Here is an 18,254-nt window from a genome sequence, read left to right as displayed (position 1 = left end):
CGTCATGCCTTCATGTTTTATGATTACATTTTAATTAAACTTTTGGAGAAAATATAAGAAGAAATTAAACCAGCATTTTACTTACAGCCTATATATATATATATATATATATATATATAGTAGATTTCATTTAAATTTAATTCAAACATTATCATAGGTTGGTAAAATCACAGTTCTTACATAGTAATATCATAAGTGCATTTTAACATTTAAAATGTGAAATTCCATTTCAGACATTTTGGGATTTACACATTCACACCGAGTGACTGACAAAGAAGTGCACATGTAAGCGTCAATTACCAGCACATAGCTGAGACTGCATTCAATGTGTCTTTCCCACTTGTGCAAGTACAAACATATTAAGTTACCTTTATGATAATTATCATCATGTAAAAAAATATAAAAAAATCATTAAGAGACATCCATTATAAATAAAAAGAAGTTTCCCCATGCAAGGTATGTTGTGTAATCTAATAGATAGGGTGCTCATTACAACATAACTCCTATAAATGGTAAAACGAATACCCGGAATGCACAGTAGGTCGCACAGCTGACTTGTCTGCCAAATCAACACAAGTAAATGTTACCTATATTTAGCATATATATATATATATTAGTATACAGATAAAAGGTCCGTGTAACAATATTGTTTACTTGTACAGTGGACAAAAAGTGACATCCTGTATGTCAGGCTCTTAGAGTGAAGAAAAGTTTTACATTTACATTGACAAGTTTAAATCAAGATGGTAGCATGGCATCTGAGTTAGAAATACTAATAACAAATAATATAATTTCATGTTTCGCACAGCAAAAACAAAAAAAAAACAAACAAAAAAGTGATACATTGGAAGTGGCTTTGCCTTTTAAAGGCATAGTTCACCCAAAAATGAAAATTCTTTCATTATTTACTCACCCTCATGATATCCCAGGTGTGTATGACTTTCTTTCTTCACCAAAACACATTTGAAGAAAAATAGAAAAATGTCTAGCTCAGGAGGTCCTTAAAATGCAAGTGAATGGAGATTTCTCTTTTGAAGCTCCAAAAATCACAGACAATCAGCATAAATGTCAATGATACGACTCCAGTGGCTAAATGTATGTCTTCTAAAGCAATACAATCGCTCTTTGTGCGAAAAAAGATCACTATTTAAGTTCTTTGTAACTCAAATCATCACTTCCAGTAAACTTCACAAGAGGGTGGAGATCACACGGCCTGTCGTGTGATGTATTCAAGTTGCCATGATACAGAGGTAATCTCACATTCTCTTCTTGGTTGAGACATCCATGATAAGCACACAAATGCACCATTGTGAGTAAAGAAACAGATAAATACAGATATAAACCAAAACCAACCAAGCTAATGAACGTCGTTCCTCATTCTCACTTGTAAGCAGAGCTGCTCTTCCGGCTGTGAGGCATGTGCATCAGTTCTCGTATGTTTCAAATGCCAATGCAGTTACATCACACATGTACCGCTGCTCACCAGAAACATAATTTAAAGTTAAAAAAGTACTTAAATACACTATATTGCCAAACGTATTCGCTCATCTGCCTTTAGACGCATATGAATTTAAGTGACATCCCATTCTTAATCCATAGGGTTTAATATGACGTCGGCCCACCCTTTGCAGCTATAACAGCTTCAACTCTTCTGGGAAGGCTTTCCACAAGGTTTAGGAGTGTGTTTATGGGAATTTTTGACCATTCTTCCAGAAGTGCATTTGTGAGGTCAGACACTGATGTTGGACGAGAAGGCCTGGCTCGCAGTCTTCGCTCTAATTCATCCCAAATGTGCTCTATCGGGTTGAGGTCAGGACTCTGTGCAGGCCAGTCAAGTTCTTCCAAACCAAACTCGCTCATCCATGTCTTTATGGACCTTGCTTTGTGCACTGGTGCGCAGTCATGTTGGAACAGGTAGGGGCCATCCCCAAACTGTTCCCACAAAGTTGGGAGCATGGAATTGTCCAAAATCTCTTGGTATGCTGAAGCATTCAGAGTTCCTTTCACTGGAACTAAGGGGCCAAGCCCAGCTCCTGAAAAACAACCCCACACCATAATCCCCCCTCCACCAAACTTCATAGTTGGCACAATGCAGTCAGACATGTACCGTTCTCCTGGCAACTGCCAAACCCAGACTCGTCCATCAGATTGCCAGATGGAGAAGCGTGATTCGTCACTCCAGAGAACGCGTCTCCACTGCTCTAGAGTCCAGTGGTGGCGTGCTTTACACCACTGCATCCGATGCTTTGCATTGCACTTGGTGATGTATGGCTTGGATGCAGTTGCTCGGCCATGGAAACCCATTCCATGAAGCTCTCTACGCACTGTTCTTGAGCTAATCTGAAGGCCACATGAACTTTGGAGGTCTGTAGCGATTGACTCTGCAGAAAGTTGGCGACCTCTGCGCACTATGCGCCTCAGCATCCGCTGACCCTGCTCTGCCATTTTACGTGGCCTATCACTTTGTGGCTGAGTTGCTGTCATTCCCAGTCGCTTCCACTTTGTTATAATACCACTGACAGTTGACTGTGGAATATTTAGTAGCGAGGAAATTTCAAGACTGGACTTGTTGCACAGGTGGCATCCTATCACAATACCACGCTGGAATTCATTGAGCTCCTGAGAGCGGCCCATTCTTTCACAAATGTTTGAAGAAGCAGTCTGCATACCTAGGTGCTTCATTTTATACACCTGTGGCCATGGAAGTGATTGGAACACTTGAATTCAATTATTTGGATGGGAGAGCGAATACTTTTGGCAATACAGTGTATTTATATTTTTCATGTCACTTTAGAAGACATAAATTTAACAGCTGCTGTCATAAGGATGACGTTTATTCTGACTATCTGTAATATTTGGAGCTTCAAAAGAGAAATAGCCATCCACTTGCATTTTAAGGACCTACTGAACTAAGATATTTTTCTGTTTTTCTTCAGATCTGTTCTGGTGAAGAAAGAAAGTTATACACACCTGGGATAACATAAGGGTTAGTAAATAATGAGAGAATTTTCATTTTTGGGTGAACTATTTCTTTAAGAGATGATAAAGGACCTTTCAAAGGCAAGTGTTTTTCATTTTCAATAACATGAAATAGCATTGAGTCAGTTCTCCCACCATGGGATTCGGTTATCTATTTTATCCACTCTTTTGTCTTGATACATCATGAAAGTATCACCAATGATACTAGTAATCATTATGAACAGCACCTAATGTACAACACATAACTATATTTACAGATTATAATATTCCACGAATAGCTGATTCTCCTTCATCCTGAATCACATGTTCAAGAGTGACTAGCTTGTCTTGTGTAAATGATCTTATCCAAGGATAGTTCTGTATCTCCATGACTTAGCGTAGGATGTCTTTCCCCATATCCAAAGTTACATTCTATCTCATGAGGGACTTCAGCCATCTGTGACATGGTATCAAACCACATGTCTCTGTCACTTTCCTCCCTGATAGAGTGTGGAAGCAGGCAGGGTTGACTGAAAACGTGAGCATCTCGAAGGTTTGTGGAGTCCCGATGATAGGACACAAACTCATTGCTTAAGTCAACCGTTTGAATCATATTTCGAGAGCACAACTTCCCACACCCTAAGAGGCTGGAGAACGCTTTGCGGAATTCTGCATTAAAGGCATACACCACAGGATTTAAGGTAGAGTTTGCCCATCCACACCACACAAACACATCAAAGGTGGTTTTATTGACACATGGGATGTGACCAGCATTGTGGAAACCAGGGTCACAAAATGGCACCATGCAGTTCAGTATGAAGAAAGGGAGCCAACAGCAGACAAACACTCCCATAATAATTGATAAAGTTTTCAGGACTTTGGTTTCCCTCCTAAATGAGCTTTTTAATTTTTCTTCGGGTTCTTTATTGCAGCCTTGGCAAGACTGAATATGTTTAATGGTACACTCTTGCATTGAGATCCTTCGAATCTGCTTTTGCGCTATGAAGAAGATGCGTGTATATGTCACAATCATTATTGAGACAGGGATATAGAAGCTGATCAGAGATGAGGTGATGGCATAAGTACGGTTTAAACTGGCATCACATTTTTCACCGCTCCCTTCTAGGTCTCCTTTATGGCCCAGAGTTTTATGCCAACTCAGCTGCACAGGAATGAATGAGATCAGAACAGATAGAGTCCATGCCACTCCAATCATGACAAACGCCACCCTCCTTGTCATTCTCTGCTCATAGTTAAATGGACTAGCAATAGCCCAGTAACGATCCACACTTATGATGCACAGGTTAAGAATGGAAGCAGTGGAACACATAATGTCAAATGCAACCCATACTTCACAGAAATTTCCAAATGGCCAGAAACCCATAATCTCAGTGGCTGCCTTCCATGGCATTACAAGAGAGGCAACTAAGAGATCTGACACAGCCAAGGATACTACAAACACATACGCTACTTTGGAACGAAGATGACGGAATCGCACCACAGCAGTGCACACAAGAGCATTCCCTAGGAAGGTGGAGAGCACAAAAATAAAAAGCACACAAGCAGTTGTGGAGCGAGTTATTAGCTCTGAGACATAACCTTCAGTCTGATTTACCATCTTCCGGGCTGTCCCTTTTACCCTGGATGGACCATGGAAAATGAAGAATTAAAAAAAAAAAACATCCATTCTTCATCTGTAGATAGCTCAGAATCCAATGACTTCAGAAATTCCTCCATGAAGAGCGAGTTGCCTTTAAGAATATACTAATTCTGAAAGAACCCAAAGACCTTCCCTCCTTCATTCACAGAGAAGTGCTTGAGAACACAGTGCAGAGGTGGAGACTAAAGATTTTGGAAGTCGGATTAGGAGGAGGAGCTTAAGACAGAGCAGAAATCTTACTGAATTAAAAAAAAATATTCAAGGTGATTGTACAGTATATATATATATATATATATATATATATATATATATATATATATATATATATATATATATATATATATATATATCAATAACTGTCCAATAAGTGAAAGGATAGCATTTGGGGTAAAAATGACCCCCTGTTGCAGGGGCTGAAGGCCTATATTAAACATTGTTTTTCTTTAATGGTCGAATAGATTTGTTATGAAAAATATTCAAAGTGGGCTCACATTGACTGATCCAATCACAATGGAGATTAATTTGTTTATAGAATACTTGAAATGTTCTGAAATGTCGAATGTGATTGAAATGAACAAGAAATTATGTAACCTTTTATGAAGTGGTTATTTTTTAGTGTTGCTGTCTTATTACTGGTGGAGGTAAATGTATGCATGGGCTGATTTAGTGTTTTTCTCCAAGGTGTACCATTGTCCACAAGGTGGCAGTATACACCTTATTTTATTTTTACTTGCATTTGTGTCCTACAGGAGTACAGCGATTTACGCACAATGCTCGCCTTATTGACAGTGAAAAACACTCGTCCCAATCCAAATATTTTAATTAATACTGTATGCTTAACAAACAAAACCAACCTACATAAATGCAGGTTTACAATATAGCATGTCAACAAAGTTTTGTGTGGCCTCTTTCCAGAAAAACTTCCACTAGCCACCCAAAGTGCTCTTGTCGCGGTATGAAATTAATTAATCGTTTTTTATTAATTATTTATAGGACGTTTTTTAACGCACGTACACCTGTCTGTCTTAAAAAAAAAAAAAAAAAGAAATAAATAAAAAAAATCCCAGTTAAGTTCCTGCATGCGTCTGGAGGTCCACGAGGTCACCAGCCCGCAGTGGTGGGCGTGAGGGGGGCAGTTCAACAAGGCGTAACTTTGTTTCGACGTGCCCAAAATTGCAGGAGATATTTAGTGAAAGTTAAGGAGATGTGCAACAGATGAGAGAAGCAGAGATTCACATTGTACTTCCGAGGAGAATTCTTCCACTGTGAAATTTGCCTTCGCAGCAAAAGTAAGCCAACTACCTCATATGTTTTAGGCTACTTATGTTTTTATATGATTTACCAAACAATTTGTTATTTTCAGTTTTTTTTGTTGTTGTTATTGTTGTTGTTGTTTTCTGAGTCTGTTGTGAAACTTTCGGGTTATTTCGTTTTATTATTATATTGCATGGCAAGGGTTCATTGTATTTTACAGTACATCATATTTTCTTGTAAGATACATGAGGAAAAAGCAACGCATATGTTGCTATGTATGACGTCATTCTTGAGTCAGTGGAACTAATGCAAGAACAATCAGTTTATGGCTGAAGGAGAGAAGTTAGGGGCCGTTCAGGGCGAACGCGTTATGGTGCTAAAAAGCAAGACACAACGAATAGAACACAACTTAGGTGTCTCTCGCGAGGCGTTTTTAAAAGTTGTCGTTTTTTAACCTCACACAGACTCTAAAAATGCGGCGCTCCTGCAAGAGACGCTTAAAAAAAGCGAGACGCGGCGCAACGGTCAAAGACGTAATAATAGCACACACATACGCACGCACTCTCGCACGCACACACACACACACACACACACACATACACACACACACATAAACAGCGCAGACGGCCGGGAAAAATGCTTTCAGTTAGAACAGCCCCTCACACCCTAAAATGGACGTAGTCACACTTAAAGCTTATTCTTAAAGGCTTTCCCCAAGACATGTGAAGACGATGGTTTGTGTAATATTCTCAGATATTACAGAACATTATTCGTTATAGATGTCAACTTGTTACATTTATTGATATACATTAAAGCCCTGGCAAAAGTGTTCTGTGCTTTGTTTTTTTGCTGGTTCAGACAGAACACAGTGTTCTTGTGTTTAGGAAGAATTACACAGGACCATGGTACTTTGACTTTTGACCCAAACTGTGTAGTCATGTTTATCAGGGGACTTGCTGTCTGGAGGAGCAAAATACTACCAAGACCAGGCCCTTGTCTTCAGGGAGAGGAATGTAAGGCCAGGTCCCTACTGGGGGCACCGAACAATGTCTTGTCCAGAAGAATAAAGATGTGCCACACATACAAACTTGAACAGGCCCCTTCATTTGGACTAAGTGATAGGCTTTTCATAGCTTCACTATATAAAAAGCACATTTTTTGGAAACTTGTGTAACAAATTGTTAGTTAGGGTTCATGTCTGTTTGCCACATGCATTAGGATTCCTGAGATTTACTGTTTTAATGGCCCCGAAAGACTTATTTATCCCTGTGGCATTTAGTTAATTGCTACTAACTTGACAATGTTGGTGCAGTTTAGACAATACCTTGTACATTTTGAGTGTGAAAGTGAGTGAAGGTGAAGTGAAAGTGAGGTGGAGTCTTTGTTGAAGTGTCTCTTTTTTCTTGGAGTGAAAATCATGAGGGAACCCTTTGAAGCAGGTTTAAACATTTGACACAGTAGGTTATGTACCAGTGGGTGTTGGAGACACAGAAAATAGTCTTGAAGTCTTTTCTATTGGAGTTTTTTCTCACCCTATTTATCCCCTTTATATTTTTGTACATATACACTGGGGAAAAAAAATTGTAGTAAGATTTACTTAAATTGATATTTCACCCAAAAATCAGCTCTGTTGGTCCTCACAATGCAAGTGAATGGTGACCAGAACTTTGATGAAAGTATGATAAAAGTAATCCATAAGACTCCAGTGGTTGAAGAAATGTCTTCTGAAGTGATCCAGTTGGTTTGGTGAGAACAGACCAAAATATAACTCTGTTTTCACTGTACATCTTGCCATTGCATTCTCTAGGTACAATCATGATTTCAAGCTCGATTTACACTTTCTAGTGCTTGACGCATGTGCAGAGCTCTAGATGGCGATATAGGAAGTGTAATCGAGCTTGAAATCACGATTGCCAAGGAAACTGCTGTCAAGATTTACAGTGAAAAAGGAATTACATTTTGGTCTGTTCTCTCCCAAAAATGTTTGGATCACTTTAGGAGACATTGATTAAACCACTGGAGTCTTCTGGATTACTTTTATGCTGCCTTTCTGTGATATTTGGACCTTCAGAGTTCTGGCTACCATTTTCTTGCACTGTATGGACCTACAAATCTTTGTTTGTGTTCTGCAGAAAGTCATACACTTCTGGGACAGCATGAGGGTGAGTAAATGACTAGAGAATTAAAATTTTTGGGTGAACATTCCCTTTAATTTTTAAAGTTTTTTCTCACAGTTTTTCCAAGTAAATCTTAATAGTATAAAAGCATGAAACATCATGAAATAGTATTGACTTAAGTAAGAGAGCAAATTTAACTACTAGTTAGTAAATAGTAGCTTTTACTAGTGATGGGTCGTTCATGAACGATTCGTTCATATTGAACGAATCTTTTATGTGACTCAGAAGAACGTTTATTTTTGTGTTGGCCGCGCATGTGCATTGCGCAGCCTCCATTCGTTTGTTACGTGAAAACCGCATAGGCGCTGTACAGGAAACAGAAATGATTAGTTCATCTTTCAACACTTTTCGTCTGAGTCGTTCGTTCTTTTGTCACCTGACAGCCATATACGCTATGCACATATGGCTGTCACGTAACATAAGAACGAATGACTCGGACAAGAAGATTCCAGAGGTGAACTAATCTTTCTGTTTCTCATCATTTGTCCTTGGCTGCATTATACATTTTTCCTTATTGGGACTATAATCAAAGTTTGTGTAAGTAGATGTATTAGGGGGGATTTGGCTATTGAAAATGTAACAGTTTAATTTAATTCTGCTTAAATGAATGAAATGACTTGAATAAAGATTCGTTCATTTTGCTGAACGAGACTCAAAGATTCAAGTCAGTAAAAAGATCCGATGTTCCCATCACTAGCTTCACCTTACAAATATGATATGCATGGTATTCAAACTTTATAAACTTAACAGAACATATTATTAGAACATGTATGAGACAACATCACTTTGCATTACTGACATTTGAAACCTGCTCTGTGCACACACAGACATCAACACTTAAAACATGATGACGGTGACAATCAGAATATATATATATATATTTTATTGTATGAACAGGTATTTTTAAGTAGGAACTTAAGAATGCACAAAAGTTATCAAACATAACAAAATCAACAATAAAAATGGTATAAATGAATTTGCAAATAGCGAAAACATGAAAGCTTGTTAATTATTCAAGCCCAGTGCATGCTGGGAACACCAGATTCAAAAAGTTAAGTAAAATTTACTTATTTTATTTATCAATGACATTTACTCAAATTAGCAAATAAATTAGCAAGTTTTTCTACTTCAGGATTGAGACATGATGACACATTGTAAAGATAACAAATAATCATATATAATATTTACATATAAGCTAGAATTAATTTTTACATGTTTGAATGTATAATTTACTCAAAGATTTCAAGTTCATGCTTTAATTTATTCAATGTAGAAATTACTTAATCTTTTATGCTGTATTTACTTCACCACAAAATCATAATTTTCATTGTACTGTGTTTTTAAAGAAAACCTCATCTGTTTACACTTAGCGCATCCTCTTGTGTCACTGAAAGAGAATATCTAACATGCTAATCAAAGTATTTCAACATCTGTCAAAAATAATTACTCTCAGTTATACTGTAGTTCCGCTAAGAACATGATACTTTTCCAAGAAATTCAAACAGAATTATATATTTTTTCTGCTTAGGTCATGGGCAATATATATTAATAGTCTGCCACAGCAGGCCCCTGTGTCCTCATTATTGCACCTTTGATGTGGACTGGGATCATTTGATGTGGGCTCAAATGCTCATGACTTTGATAAAAATTTAATTTGATTGATCATTTGATTTTAAGAGCACAGATAAATAAGCCGCTTGCAATCTTATAACATATGCACTGTAAGAAATGTCTGTAAATTTAACAGTAAAAGACTGTAAAAATGCTACAGAAATAAAACGTTAATTGATTAACGAGTATTAACTGTAAAATATACAGTAACATTTTTAAATATATTTAAAAGACAATACAGTAGTTTTTACAATAAAATGTTGTAAAAATTAAAATTTTTAGATGTAAAAAGTATGATTTTCCTGTTTAATTAATGGTAAAAATTTACATTATGTTTAACAAGAGAGTACATGTACTTTGTACAGTAAATTATTGTTAAAATTACAGTAAAAATAACAGTAATCGGGTGTTCCCAGAATTCCCTGCGTGACCCATTACATTTCATTATATTTTATGGGAATAGTTATGTTTCTTCTTATTTTTAATATTAGTTATGTACATTGTGGTGTTCTGTTTTATATTTGATGTAGTTTAGTTAATGTTTACTGCATTATTTAAATTTCACATGTGTTGTTGATGGTGTTTAGTGTTTGTGTGAGTGACACTGAGCACTGTCTCTACATGTTTATTGGTCATTGCTCCCGGAAGAGCCACTAATGATGATATTAATAAATACCTTATAAAGTAAAAAGCAGATTTTTACTGTTTCAGAAGGCTAATATCAAGTTTATGATGTTTTTTTTTTTTTACTGTAAATGTAACAAAAATTTTTTTTTTTTTTTTTTTTTTTTTACAGTGCCGTCGTGGTCATGTAAATTACAACAATTTTAAACAGTAAAATTTACAGGTTGTTCTGTAAAGTTGTTTACATTTTTACTGTATTCTTTACATAATTATCCTGGCAACCACAGCTGCCAGTTTTTTTTTTTTTGGTAAAATCAACAGGATTGTTTTTACAGTGTGGGTCATGAGAATGTGCGGCCAGTTAGAAACAAGCATGTCTCTCTGTGCTGCCTTTTAAATAATAATAATAATAATAATAAAAAAACATCCATTGCTTCACTTTCCCTTTTGGCTGTTTACAGGCCATAACAAACTTCTGGGCCTCTATCATTATGCTGGCCCTTTGGTGTGTGTCAGCTGTACTGTTGAGTGCATGGGGACAAAGTCACGCACAGTATGAGCACTTGGGTTACCCTCCGGGCTATCAGGACCCTGCACAGAATCTTTACACAGCTCCAGAGCTTCCTGCTGATACGCCCAGGATACAGCTTCGTCTGGCAGGGGAGAAACGCAAGCACAACGAAGGGCGTGTTGAGGTCTTCTATGAAGGGGAGTGGGGGACTGTTTGTGATGATGATTTCAACATTCACGCTGCTCAGGTGGTATGCAGAGAATTGGGTTACTTTGAGGCAATCTCTTGGTCTCCATCATCTAAATATGGGAAAGGAGAAGGTGGGTTTGCACAGTTCAGAACAACTATGACGTAATGTAAAACTGATGCATTTTTCTCAGTTTAATGTAATTTTTGCAACACATTGTACATTTTGTCTAAATGTGACAGCTTCCACTCTTATTTTTGTTGATGTAAACTCACCCTATGTTAAAGGGTTAAGTTCTCCCAAGATGGAAAATTCTGTCATCATTTACTCAACCTTATGTTGTTCCAAACCCCCATGTTGTTCTTTCTTCCATGGAACACAAAAGGAGCTGTTAGGCAGAATGTTAGCCACAGTCACCATTCACTTTTATTGCATTTTTTTTTCTCTTCCACACAGTAAAAGTGAATGGTGACTGAGGCTAACATTTCTTCTAGACTTCCAAAATGTTTATGTTGTTGGCTGAATTCCTGTGTTTGCCAGGTCGTATCTGGTTTGACAATGTCCACTGCATGGGAAAGGAGAAGAGCTTGGCCCAGTGCGAGTCTAATGGCATTGGCGTGTCCGATTGCAAGCATACTGAAGATGTCGGGGTTGTTTGCAGTGACAAGAGAATCCCAGGATTTAAGTTTGTCAACACCCTTACCAACAACATTAATGTAAGTGCATTCAGTACAGATATGTTTCCTGTGATATTGTCTGAAACCAGTGCAGATTTTTTTCTTCTTTGGACACATTTACAATCACTTGATTCATTCTTTTCTATTTATTTTCTGACCCAAAGCTAAGTGGCTTGGTTGTCAGGCATATAACAATGGAATGTTCAAATACCTCCTTGATGTCAAAGCTAAAATATTTATGGTACCCAGATTTGTGCTACTTAGCATCAGGGATAGTTCACCCAAAAATTATAATTCTCTTATAATTGTCTCAAACTCGTAAGACATTCTTTCTTCTGCAGAACAAAAACAAAGACAATTTGAATGATTTGTGATGTGTTTTTGTCCATACAATATAAGTCAATGGGGTCTAAAACGAACAAATACTTCCTTCAAATTATCTAATTTGTGTTCAGCAGAAGAAAGAAAGTCACATGAGTTTGACACGGCATGAGGGTTAGGAAATGATGAGTAATACGTTCACACTTAGTAGTAATACTTTAATTACTACTATATAATATGTAATTGCCACTATCCTCTGTGTCTTTCCATTTTCCTGTGATTATGTGAGTTGGCAGTGTCATCTAGAAATAGATATCATGAGAGAGTGGGACACGTGAAACCTCTGAAAGCCAAGACCAAACAGACACAGTTATGCAACACTTTGATTACAATCACAGGGAGTTTGTGCTTGTTCGAGGTACTGCAGAGTTCAGGGGAAGTTACAGTTTATTTGTTGAGGAGCTGACACACTACATCTCTTTTAGCTCTGGCACATTCCCAGTGATACTGCATAAAGATCCCTACAGTTATTACACTGACGGCCAAAGGTTTGGAATAATGTACAGATTTTGCTCTTATGGAAAGTAATTGGTACTTTTATTCACCAAAGTGGCATTCAACTGATCACAATGTATAGTCAGGACATTAATAACGTGAAAAAATTACTATTACAATTTGAAAAAAATATAAACTAAAACTACTTCAAAGAGTTCTCATCAAAAAATCCTCCACGTGCAGCAATGACAGCTTTGCAGATCCTTGGCATTCTAGCTGTCAGTTTGTCCAGATACTCAGGTGACATTTCACCCCATGCTTCCTGTAGCACATGCCATAGATGTGGCTGTCTTGTTGGGCACTTCTCACGCACCTTACAGTCTAGCTGATCCCACAAAAGCTCAATGGGGTTAAGATCATAACACTTTTTTCCAATTATCTGTTGTCCAATGTCTGTTTCTTTGCCCAACTATTCTTTTTGTATTTCTGTTTCAAAAGTGGCTTTTTCTTTGCAATTCTTCCCATAAGGCCTGCATCCCTGAGTCTTCTCTTGACTGTTGAGTACATGAAACTGGTGTTGAGCGAGTAGAGTTCAATGAAGCTGTCAGCTGAGGACATGTAAGGCATCTGTTTCTCAAACTAGAGACTCTGATGTACTTATCCTCTTGTTTAGTTGTACATCTGGCCTTCCACTTGTCTTTCTGTACTTGTTAGAGCCAGTTGTCCTTTGTCTTTGAAGACTGTAGTGTACACCTTTGTATGAAATCTTCAGTTTTTTGGCAATTTCAAGCATTGTATAGCCTTCATTCCTCAAAACAATGATTGACTGATGAGTTTCTAGAGAAAGCTGTTTCTTTTTTGCCATTTTTTTACCAAATATTGACCTTAGGACATGCCAGTCTATTGCATACTGTGGCAACTCAAAAACAAACACAAAGACAATGTAAAGCTTCATTTAACGAACCAAATAGCTTTCAACTGTGTTTGATATAATGTTAAGTGATTTTCTAGTACCAAATTAGCAATTTAGCATGATTACTCAAGGATAAGGTGTTGGAGTGATGGCTGCTGGAAATGGGGCCTGTCTAGATTTGATCAAAAATGACTTTTTTCAAATAGTGATGGTGCTGTTTTTTACATCAGTAATGTCCTGACTATATTTTGTGATCAGTTGAATGCCACTTTGGTGAATTAAAGTAAAAATTTCCTTCCGAAACAGAAAAATCTGTGCATTATTCCAAACATTTGGCCACCAGTGTAAATCTAAATAAAAGTATACACTCAGTGACCACTTTATTAGGAACAGCTGTACACCTATCATCTGTGCACCTCAACAGAAATTGAGATTCATCAGATCAGGCTATGTTTTTCCTGTCTTTAACAGTCCAGTTTTGGTGAGCCTGTGCCCACTGCAGCCTCAGCTTTTTGTTCTTGGCTGACAGAAGTGGATCCCGACGTGGTCTTCTGCTGTTGTAGCCCATCCGCCTCAAGGTTCAACATGTTGTGCATTCTGAGATGCTATTCTGCTCACTACAATTGTACAGAGGGGTTTTCTGAGGGTTCTTTCACACTTGGTTTGTTTGCTTGGACCAAATCCAAGTTCGTTTGCATGAAAATCCCAGGAGATTAGCAGTTACAGAAATACTCAAACCAGCCCCCTCTGACACCAAAAATCATGCCACGGTCGAAATAACAGAGATCACATTTTCCCCCATTCTGATGGTTGATGGTTAACTAAAACTCCTGACCCATATCTGCCTGATTTTATGCATTGCACTGCTGCCACATGATTGGCTGATTAGATAATCGCGTGAATAAGTAGCTGTACAGGTTTACCAAATAAAGTGGTCACTGAGTGTATATACTTTTTAGTATGAAAGTATGTACACTTAATATACAGCCACAACATTAAAACCACCTGCCTAATATTGTGTAGGTCCCATTCGTGCTGCCAAAACAGTGCCAACCTGCATCTCAGAATAACATTCTGATAAAAGAGTGGTTATCTGAGTTACCATAGACTTTGTCAGTTCGAAACAGTCTGGCCATTCTCTGTTGACCTCTCTCATCAATAAGGCATTTCCATCCGCAGAACTACCACTCACTGGATGTTTTTTGTTTTTGGCAGCATTCAGAGTAAATTCTAGAGACTGTTGTGCATGAAAATCCCAGGAGATCAGCTGTTACAGAAATACTCAAACCAGCCCATCTGGCACCAGCAATCATGCCACGCTCCCCTATTCTGATGGATGATGTAAACATGAACCGAAGCTCCTGACCTGTATCTGTATGATTTTTTGCACTGCACTGCTGCCACACGATTGGCTGATTAGATAATTGCATGGACACCAACAATCATCCATGCAATATTGGATATTAGGATGAAAATACAATATAATTTCATCCTTCTGTTGGCGGCTCAATAAGCAGGACATCACTTACATTACACATCGTTTTATCTCTTTTCTGCTCTTCCCTTTCAAGTTGCATACTTTTGGTGGATGACACTTCCTACATTTAACAGGATGTTTACATCAATTAGCATAACATAAAATCTGATACCACAAAGCAAGCATAATCTCTGATACCACAAAGCAGTGTCATTCCTGTGGGAATACTTGAAGTTGTTATGTTTCTCTTAGCCTGGTCTTTACTGCTTTGTCGCAGTGCATTCGATAAATCATGCAAGCTTTTGACTCCTTTTCATTCCTGAGAATTTCAAGATTTCTAGAGATGCAAAAATGTTCCTTGAAAACCCACACGGATGTTTGTTTTTCCTTTAAAGAGTAGTTTAGATCAGATTTAACTGTACAAATAGTTGCAGAAAGAAAAAGAGCAGAGGCCAATTAATCATGGGCACCACATAGGCAGAATGCCCCTTGCTGTTTCAGGAAAGAGATATCATCAGATTTTGCTATGCCTCTCAGTCTGTCAAACAAGTCAGACCTGGGCAGTTGTCCAACTAATGTTGTCTGTTAACTGTTGTCTACAGACCATTAAAAAAAAACTTATAACAGACTTGCATTTAAACACTTTGGGCTGCTTGTTAAAACCTTGTCCTATTGTGATTCAGGGGAGGGAGTGAGTGTCCCATCTTCAGAAAAGGCTTTTTTTTTAAACATGTCTTTGCAAAGAGCAAAAGAAAAAACAATAGTGATCTCTTAACAATAAGAGCCACTGGCACTTTTTGAGGAGTCATAGACCAACAGGTGAAGTTTGCAAATGAAGGAGTAAGAATGCACAAGAACTTACCAGGGGTGTAAAGTAATTGAGTAAAAATACTTAAGTATTATACTTAAGTTTGATTTTTTCAGGATTGGTACTTTACTTGAGTGAAATTTAAATGGAATACTTTTACTTAATTACATTTCAAAAGAAATAAATAATAGTTTTTACTACTTACAATTTTATTTAAACTTGAAAAGTACTCACTATATTTTTGCAGATAATTTTCTTTTGTCTTACTGGACTGAAGCCACCCATTTACTGCATCTGACAAATGACAGATTGACAAACGGCAGGGTGTTACATGGCGGCTATATGGAGTTCTGACCATCTGCAGAGGCGGAATTTTGGATCTGATTTGAGCTTTTGATACGTTGAAATATTTGTGCGACTAGACCGTATGTGACCACCCGACTGAATGTGATGTATTCATTCAAAACTATGAGCATGAAGTGAGAAAATTGACGGTTTTGTATCAAAATGTATCATTCACATTGCAAATATATATATATATATATACATATATATACACACACACACACACACACACAAAAGGCTTTTGTAATTAAATGTGTACATGTTATTTATTTCTACACTTGCCATCATATTTAAATCATATCTATGAATTTCTACTTCCTATTTGCTGAATTATTGTTGTTGTAAGGCAACTATTAATGATAATAACTATAAAACCAGCAATGATAATAATAATAATAATAATGATAATAAAAATAATGGAATTTGAGTAAATAGGCATTATGAATTGTATTGAATTCATCCATCTGCTCAACAGCAAGGTTTGGTAACAAACCTCAGAAAACAATTCACAAAACCAACAACATTATTAACTTTCTCCAAAGCTTATTTATTTATTTATTATTATTTTATTTTATCTTTATGTCTCAAGGGGCTGGGTACTCTGACATCGCAATTCATGAGTGCCTTCTCCCATGCAATGTATACTGCGTGACTAGGGTTGCAGCGGTATACCGGTTTCACGGTATACCATGGTATGAAAATTGACGGTTATCATACCATGTACGTTAGTTTATCTACAGTTTAGAGAAAAAATTGCAACCGAACGGAGAATCTCACTTGCGCATGCGCATCTCCTTTCCTCCTCGACTGCCTGCTAGACTCGTCAACTTGCACGACACACACACACACACACACACACACACACACATGCAGCGGAGAAAATGTCAGAGAGAAGCAGACGTGGGGGCCTGACATAAGTGAGTGTGTGTGAGTTAAAGCAGTGTTTCGCTAGTCGTAACCCAAAAGTGGGTCTCAGGTCTATTCGGACTGGGTCTAACAGCAGGGCAGCAGGGAAAGAACAATGCCGTTGTTCTCCCATTGAAGATATTTCGGCGGCCGTCCAAGTGATAGCCTATTTAGGACTGCTGAGGCAGATTTAATGATAATCTCGCAATCAGCTAAAGGCTTCTCATCTGCACTTTCGCAAGAGTGTAACGGAACCGGCTCGCGCTAATGATCTGCTCTTCTCTCTGTCGCGCGCGTGCAACCGCCGGGCTTCCCTCGATATTGCGGAGCGCAGACCTCAAAACTGATGTGACCAATTTCAATTATAGTGAGACTTTTCTAGTTTAAAGTCAAGTCGAACCTCTCAAACAGTAGGCAGCCCTGACATGCCAAACAGCATTGAGGAAAAGAGCAACAATGTGCAATGGGCTATTTTCTTTATTATTATTATTTTTATACATCATCACCTTTACAAAATTGTTTCACGATTTTACATGAGTAAAAGTAAGTGTCATATTTTGACAAAATGTGATAGTTTCATATGAAATAATCTAAAGGTAGAATCTATTAGACCTCATTTTATATCAACAGTGGCAGTTGTAGTTAAAGTTTCAAGATGTGTTTCAGCTAGTATTTATTTTTTCATAAATACTATAATTTGTTATTTATTACTATTATTTAAGACTAGATACACTAGACTAAAAAGACTAGCCTTTCCTCCAGTGTAATATGTATGTTCTGTTTGAATTATGTTTGAAATTAACGTGATAATAATGGGTGCATATAAGTAAATATGCTCTTCAATTTTAAAAGGGGGGAGAGAAAACTTCCTGTAGATTTTGTTGTTGACATCAACAACAAAAATAATGTCACTTGATGCATGTCTTTGTACTTGAAAACCATGAACAAAACTATGCAACATAAAAGGAAATGGGACCCAGGATACATAAAACACAGGTTATGTTTTTACTATGGTGGGTCGCCACTTGATTTCCAATGTAAAATCTGGGTCCTGAAGCAAAACCAGTTGAGAACAGACTGAGGAGCAGTCTGGCTGCACTGTCGCGCACCTACAGTGTATGTTAATTGTTAATAATCATTGGACATTACTTTAAAAGCTCACACAGCTGATGTTATTCTTCATTTAGTAGTTCATTTAACATGCTATGCTAACATGTAAACTAACATGCTTTAGTTATATAACATGTTATAGTTACATGCTATTTTTTTTTTATCATGTTTATAATTCGGTTTATTATTATAATTCTGTTAGCTTTCTGATTTATTCTAT

At 37.3% G+C, this 18,254-nt stretch overlaps 2 protein-coding genes across 2 annotated transcripts in view; one reads left to right on the top strand and one right to left on the bottom strand.

Annotated features, from left to right (window-relative positions):
* Positions 1–3,286: 3,286 nt before the first annotated feature.
* Positions 3,287–4,576, bottom strand: LOC127439928 (D(1) dopamine receptor-like). Its single transcript, XM_051696226.1, has one exon. The coding sequence runs from the start codon at positions 4,574–4,576 to the stop codon at positions 3,287–3,289; it is 1,290 nt and encodes a 429-aa protein (XP_051552186.1).
* Positions 4,577–5,759: 1,183 nt separating this feature from the next.
* LOC127439927 (lysyl oxidase homolog 2B-like) overlaps positions 5,760–18,254 on the top strand; it is a 39,855-nt gene continuing 27,360 nt past the window's right edge. The window contains exons 1-3 of the mRNA XM_051696225.1: positions 5,760–5,907; positions 10,746–11,115; positions 11,523–11,698. Coding sequence (XP_051552185.1) covers positions 10,776–11,115; positions 11,523–11,698 — 516 coding nt within the window. The 5' untranslated portion in view covers positions 5,760–5,907; positions 10,746–10,775. The remainder of the gene's footprint in view (positions 5,908–10,745; positions 11,116–11,522; positions 11,699–18,254) is intronic.

This window comes from Myxocyprinus asiaticus, chromosome 4 (genome assembly GCF_019703515.2).
Source record: "Myxocyprinus asiaticus isolate MX2 ecotype Aquarium Trade chromosome 4, UBuf_Myxa_2, whole genome shotgun sequence".
NCBI classification, from domain to species: domain Eukaryota; kingdom Metazoa; phylum Chordata; class Actinopteri; order Cypriniformes; family Catostomidae; genus Myxocyprinus; species Myxocyprinus asiaticus.
Note: the sequence above shows the minus strand (reverse complement) of the source record. Positions and strands in the feature narration are given on the sequence as shown.